The following is a 7611-nucleotide window of genomic DNA, read 5'->3' as shown; positions in this document are numbered from 1 at the left end:
CTGCTCTTTGGGGGAAAAAAACCCTGATAAAAGTAGTACCTTCTACTATCCCGCACTACAATCAACATCTACTGACAAACTATCACGTGCTACTTGAATTTTCTTTAGCCTTGTCATGAGAACACCTGAAACAATGTTACATCTCTTGTCAAGCTCAGTAATGCAGCGATAAACCATAAGGGAAAGATAGACTGCAGAGATGATTTTCAGGCAAAAAGGCAGTATATTTCTGTCACTATTTAATAATGTCTTACTTCAGCATTTTGCCAATCTCAATTAGTAGGTTCAGCACAAAGGACACTGTCTCCTTGAGCAAAAAGCTCTTTTCTTGTAGACAAATTGCTTACACTGCTTTTTCATGTTGCATGGACCAATACATCTTGTAAAACCTAATAGCAATTATATTTCTTTTGTAAAGAAATTATTAGATTGAAAGTTTGCCTTCCTCTGGTATCCTAATGCTTTAGCATATAATTCTTAGCTGTAACCGCCTTATATGCACCTTTTGTAGTCATTTAACCAGTTCTACTAGTGATCCTCTAGTATAGCAGTCCAAAAATTTCCACTTCTAAAGGCACCAATGTCATTGCACCTGTGCTTTGTATTTGAAACACCTCAACTCCCAACACCAAGAAGTTGAGTGTATCTGTCAGAAAATGGATGTTTTTATTTGTGAGGACATAGGAAAAAGAAAGTCAATTCCTGTTACACCGCAACCACCACGCTTTGGGAGTATTTAAGTAATGTAACAATTCCTCCAGTTGTCTTCCAGCCAGTGTGTTGCATCTTTTAATATTTGTAGCATGGAAAATTCTTGCATATTAGCAACTAAGCATAGTCAACGGACATTCATTTTAAACCAATTTCTACTTCTCTGTATAGACCAGTATTCTCCTTTAAAAGTCTGTATCCGCAACTAGTGAGCAACTGCCCAACTCCTATGACAATATTTAATTTACCAAGTCACAGCTCAAACTTATTTTGAGATGAGTGTAGTAAAAACACTTTAGTTTAAGCTTTATACCATGTTCTTGCAAACTGGTGTTGCGTAGCTCCTATTTGATAAGTGGAATATGAAATTCGTTATCAAAAATAAGGGGCCTCCTAGGAGGGGTTGACTCCTTGTCTGCTTTGTGCAGCAGTTTGAAAAGTCCTGTTCCAATGTTCATTGGAATTCCCATGATGATACACTCAGAAACACCTAGGAGAGAAAAAAACCACAGGGTTAAGTGACTAAAAGTTTCTAAAATTACTTGTACAGCAAAACCTTGTTAGAACCTTACATATAAAGCCAAACATGTCAAAAGCTCTCTCCACCAGACACAGTTAAGCAAGATGTTCATCACAACCAATACATGTTTTTTCTCGTTTGCCAACCATCAGCAGTGAAGGAGCTTCAGTTATAAAAATGGATTTATAGCTTTGTTTGACACTGGAATTTACAGTGAACAAGGCACTGCCTATTGTTAAGTATGAACCAAACTCTGCTGGGAATTTATCCTGCATGTTGACCTGTCTACTGTTTGTCACAGCGGCAAGGCTTTTGTGCAGTCTGGTAAAGTTCTCTTAGGCTGACAGATTTTCAAGTGAAATGAAGTCTGGAGTTTCTCACCACTTCAGCTGTTCTGATTAATTTTTTTTTGCATTTTGATGACTCAGAAGTGCATGTGTTGAAAGTTATCAATCTTGCCATGGATTTAGCTTTCAAGTGAGCCCTCGTGCCTTTGATGTGTCAGTTAATATATGGTTTGGAAGTGAAGTCATGAATGCATGCAATACATGTGTACATGCACAAGGTTATTTCCTAACTTTTCAGCAATGTGCTGTATTACTGTGTTTTAGATATGTACTCCTAGAACACTGCTCTTCAATTACTATATATTCTCTTCAATTACTATATATTCAAAGATTTCAACTACTACACATGAAAATAAAAAGCAGTGTTTTGTCTCTCCTTGGATTGTTGGCTCTTTGGAGCAGGGACTGTATTTTTGTTCTGCGTTTCTACAGCCTAGCACTATGGGATCCTGGCTTATGACTGGGGACCCAACACACTACAATAATTCAAGTAATAATGAACAGCAATAACGTGTGCCCTTCAAACCAAAATGACGATGTACCTATATTTCCTACTCGTATGAACATGTGATTGTACACGGCTTGCCTGTAAGAAAAACTGCCAATACTACCTCTTTACATTTGGAAATAAGAAAATGTTGTCCATCCCATTTCCTTATTTGAACTAAACTGTTACAGGAAGAGGGCAGCATGAAAAGGTCCTTAGTAAAATCTTGATTGAGGAAGAGGGAAACTCAGTCAGAGGGGACTTTGAACAAACATTTTCTTTTCCATACCGTTCAGGATGAAGCAAGTTCACCATAGGACCCTCACTTTAACCACAATCACAGCAAAGAAAACAAACATTAATAAAAGTCAATCACAAGGTAGGCACAGATGGCTAGAAAAAGAGACAGCTCTTAAAATATGGACTAGCCATGCCAAGCTTTCAAAACTATCTCCATCTATTCACAAGCGTTTCTATCCACAAAGAAGTCAGTGGATTCAGCTCTATATTTTCAACACATCCCAAACGAAGCCTCTGTTATATTAGTATTTTTATATTTCAGTAGCACCCAGAAGCCCTAATGAGGGATAACGGCTCCACTATGCTAGGCTCTGAACTAACATGTAGTCAAGATAACTAGAGTTGTAATGAAATCTGCCTGCCTCTCCAACTCCTTAGCTTAATTGAGTAGATAACTGTCTAAACTGAACTAAAATTGGATGGGGAAAGAGAATGGGAAAAAAACAGATTTCTAATCATGTATAGAGTATGCATGAGAACTTAAAATTAAGGGATTGAAAGGATATACAATCAAATGACAAAACTCAAATATTTAACTATCAAGGTACTAGAAAACTGCATCAGCTTTTTTACATTTTAATTTTAGTTATTTGTGCCTTTCATCCGTTCAGTGGAATAAGAGAAAGCTGCAACTGATATTAGTTCAGTAACTTAAAAGCCTCGAAATATGCATGTACATTTTGAAGGTGAACTAAAAAGCTTTTATCTGTTTGAACAAGAGTTCTCGCTAGGATTTTATACCTTGTTTATCCCCATGGCCTTTGAGTGCCTAAGAGTTCAAGCCCCTTGGCCATCTGGGTTTTCTTGTTGCAGTTGATGAAACCCATCATAATTATTCATTATTCAAAGTATCACAGATATATACAGCACTTTAAAGTACAAACAAAAAGGGAGCCTAAAAACAAAACAGGGAACTATTTTCCTTAATCCGCTTTAGGTCTTTGTAATGCTCAACAAAACTTGTAGAGTGAACACAAGAACACCGATCTTGCTAGGTAATTAAGGAGAGGGACTAATTTCCTGCTATTTCATTTAGTTAAGGGGAAAAAAAAATCCCAAGGGACAAATTTAATTCCCAGCAGCACAGGCAGGGCTCCAACTGACTTTAACATCTTTGGATGGGAACAGGATGTGGCCCTAGGGTAGTGTCTGTCAGACTTCTGGGGTCAAGATGTTTTATCCAGCCCCACTTCTGAAGCTTCTAGCATATGACCTAGATTCATTTTAGTGTTTTGGGAGGCACACAGAAAGCTTTGGCAGGTGGGCAACATACACAAACACACAAACGTGCGCGCTTTAAGAGTATTTTGCAGATGAGTGAATACTGCATGCTACATTCTAACCTACAATACCTACCACACACAGAATCCTTCTGCCCAAAGTAGGCAGCATCAAACAGATGGTCTGCAGTCTTTTCAAAAGAAGCCAGCATTAACACACTTTCCTTCATTTTTGCCAGCCCAAACCTAGTAATGCCCAGGACTTCACCCTAGATTAATGCAGAAACAAAAAGACAGTCATGGTTCCAAGGGTTTGGTTAAATTTATTGAAGAATCAAAATAAGTGGATATGACAAAATGTATAGTTTATTTTAACAGTACTGAACAAAAGTCTACAGTCTGAAGTGTAGCCTCTGTTCTGCTGCTTCATGCTTAAGTCTTTTGAAGGTTAAGGCTTTGGTAGTAATGAAAGTTTAAATAAAACCAAAAAACTTTTATTCATAGGCTGTAGGATCAGCTATAAATCGCTTGAAACTTTATGATGCCAAGGAAATTGGAAAAGGTGCGAATCAAAAAAGGCATATGGATGACAGAAAAATGTTCAACTATTAATCAACCACTTCAAAACAAAACAAACCCCATCTTTGTGGAGGCTGCTATAAAGAACTTAGTGGAGACTGTCAGTTATTGTTGGCCGATAAAGCTGACTCCAAGTGTAAAATGACTGGATAATGCAAATCCTCCATTTTAGTCACCTTAGAAAATCCACTTGAATTTAAACATATTAGATCTAATCCTGTTTCTAACTCATGTTGCTACAGAGCACCTTGCTCATAATGGAGCTAGTACAGTTCTGATACATGGGACAGAAGGGTAAGGGAAAGAAGTGGATTCTGGAAACCTGACAAGCTTACCAACATTGTACTCTGTGCCCCTTCTCCAATTAAATGGAAAGTGGGGCTGTGGGCTTGCTGCAGACAAAGTTTTAGAAAGGTGCCACAACCAGTATAGAAGCTGTTGCAGTCCCAAAGGTGCAACAGTAACTGCCCTGCAGCTTCAGGAAACACGGAACAGCTACAATTCCTTAGCTGCTTTCCCGGAGGGCAAAGTTCCCCTGCGTTAAACTCCTGTACTCTAGCTTGACACGTGAGAAAGGATTTGCTCCATTATGTACATTAACACAAATACAGCTAGGTTATAGTCAACATACATTATCATGGATGTGGATAGCTATTTTCCTTCCCTGAGGAGTACTGACATTGCATCAAAATGGCCAGTGCTGTAACCCTAGTCCATACTCCATTATGTAATCTGCTTCCATTTGCAAGGACTCTACCCTGCCCTCTGCTATGAAGTGCAGCTGTTGTGCTTTCAAATATTTGAACAGATATACACAGCAGTGTACATGCTTGGGTGCCCACACCAACCCTATGCTCTTTATTGTAACGTGCCAATCAGTTGAAATAAAGACACCCATAACCTCTAAATGAAGCTCTTCAAACAGACTGCTGTTCTCAAATTATGGATTAAGTCACCATTTAAGTTTGAGATATCAACTCAGTCACAGGGATTAATTAGTGTGATTAGCAGTTACTTCAGTATACAGCCTATTAATACTCCTCAGCTGAAAGCTCTTCTATTGCCTCTATAAAGATAGTTTGGATAAAGAGAGCAAAAAGAACGCAGCACAAACCTTGTATGTCATCAGATCTGATAGCAGCATAACATGCCTCCTGTCAATGCTCATACCATGGTTTACCATAGTGTACTGAATCTCATTGATAATGGTTGTTCGAGCAGCTTCAATCCCTAGTGTTTTCTCTACCTAAGAGAGAGATCATGTTGGATAAATGAAGAAGTGAAGTGCTTGGAGCGCTGAAACATTTCTTTGCTTGCACATGGGACTGAAGATTTTCTTAGTGATCTAACTAGAAAAATCTGAAGTGATTTTCCTGGGATGCACATTCTACCAACCCCGCCACCCTTTTTTTTTTTTAAAAACACGACCTGAATTAATAAAAACATTTGCTCATTAAAAGTAATTGAAGTTGGCAGCTGAATTAGCCTTTTATGATAATACACACACTGACAGGTTACTTGTGAAAGTAGAAGTGATCAGTTGTAAATTGCATTAACTGTCTGTAAATGAGCATAAGTAGGAAACAAGATGCAGCCAGAAGTAGTGCTAAGACACACTTGAGCATTACCTCATAAGTGTTGTTAGAAGTGGTCTTAGTTCCTTTGACTCCATGGGTGGCCATGACAGCTCGTAGGTTATCACCTTCCACCAGAAGTTTGTATTTCTCCTTGCCACTCTGCTCATCAATGTGAATGACCGCTCGAGACACCTCTGGGATACCTTGCACTACAATCTTTTCAAAATAAGAAGTTGTATAAACTCAACTTGTCCTGTCCATGCAGCTTTAAATAGACAACGTGAGAACACTTACATTTAAGGCTTTAAATCAGTCCTCAAAGCTATCTTAAAAACTCCACTTTTATACAGTGGCCTGAACATTAAAATAAGTATTAGTGTCTGATTTCTATTATGTGTTGAATGCTCCAGAGAGACATGTAAGAGGGGCATTCACTACATTACTGTTTTATAACTAGTCTTCTCTGTCCCCACATCTAGGGGGTCCAGAAAATCAGATGTACTACAGATCTCTGCCTCTTCCTCTGTATGACACTCAGCATGCACCTTGTCAGTTACAGGTTTTTGTTTGCAACTATGTTTAAACCTAAACTAGACATGATCCTCACACAAGCTTAGCAATGCATTTGACAGATTTTATTATGGGCTCCTTTCAAAACCTGCCGTATTTTTAAGTGGTAGAAAATTTGGTACTCAAATAGCACTTTCCATCTTCAAAATGTCTTATGATCAAACATACTTCGTAAGAATGTTGTAAGAAAAATATTACAATCTCCATTTTATGTAGGGGGAGAGACACAGGAAATGTTAAGGCTGAAATAAGAGCCAGCAGCATTGCTGGCATTAGAACCGAGGAGTTCTGGACTCAGACAACTAGACCATATTGACACTCAATACAATCTAGAAACACAAGTATTTCCCACATACAAATTGAAGCAGTTACCAATTGCAAAAGGAAGAGATTCTACTTACCTTTGGTAGCTCTTCTTTCAGGGATTGCAAGACATAATACATTGAACTCTTGCTATTCTCACGAGGGGTCACACAGACAACTGCCTCTCCATGAACGGCAACATCCCCAGGCTTCACTCTTAGCTTAGATGTGCAGATAGAATATCGCACAGTCTCTGCATTCACCTGTGGCAAAATGATTCCTTGAATATTAAAATATGTCCTTTAACCATTTTAAATCTTTCAGCCATGCAGAAATCAGATTTCTGCTCCACTAATTAACCAGGATACTATCACAGCTGGATGGGGCTAACAAATGGAATGCTTGCAGATTATCACAAAATAGCACATTTCACTCCGAGAGCCCCTCTGCAGATGATCCACACAGGCCCAGATGCCACTTCAGTCTCACTGGAGCGTTGTATAAGGGTGAACTTTTATTGAATATGACACAGAACTAAACTGTTTGCCGTGTTATTGCAGTTGTGTCAGTCCCAGGATATTAGACACACAAGGTGGGTGAATAATAAAGAGATATTACTGTAATGCCAGTAAACCAAGTGCCAGAGCTGGCATTAGCTAAGAACTGACAAACTCATAGTTGGAAACCAAACCAGCTCACCTGTATATTAGTTTTGTTCAAAATAGGTATTAGTCTTACCAGAATATATTTAGTGTTTAGATTCGATGAAATGCTTGCAAGTTGCTGCATACATTAATCTCACTTGTAATGCCTGTACCCCATGCTATAAGGAAATATGTAAGTATTGCTTTATAACTTTGAAAATGTTTGCTCTGAACTTGTGAACCCAGGCACGGGGAATCAGCTCCCACACCCAGTAAGGAGGCCTATCAAGATTAAACGGGCCATTAAGAATCATCATAGTACAAAGGATTGGTGAATGGCCCTATCAAGACCT

General features: G+C 38.6%; 1 protein-coding gene across 1 annotated transcript in view; it reads right to left on the bottom strand.

Annotated features, from left to right (window-relative positions):
- Positions 1-1055: 1055 nt before the first annotated feature.
- POLR3A (RNA polymerase III subunit A) overlaps positions 1056-7611 on the bottom strand; it is a 56685-nt gene continuing 50129 nt past the window's right edge. The window contains exons 27-31 of the mRNA XM_065407797.1: positions 6713-6877; positions 5793-5957; positions 5279-5410; positions 3722-3854; positions 1056-1201 (exon numbers count right to left, since the gene is read on the bottom strand). Of these exons, the coding sequence (XP_065263869.1) occupies positions 1056-1201; positions 3722-3854; positions 5279-5410; positions 5793-5957; positions 6713-6877 (741 nt within the window). The remainder of the gene's footprint in view (positions 1202-3721; positions 3855-5278; positions 5411-5792; positions 5958-6712; positions 6878-7611) is intronic.

Source organism: Emys orbicularis, chromosome 7 (assembly GCF_028017835.1).
Source record: "Emys orbicularis isolate rEmyOrb1 chromosome 7, rEmyOrb1.hap1, whole genome shotgun sequence".
NCBI lineage: Eukaryota > Metazoa > Chordata > Testudines > Emydidae > Emys > Emys orbicularis.
This window is presented reverse-complemented; position numbering and strand designations above follow the sequence as displayed.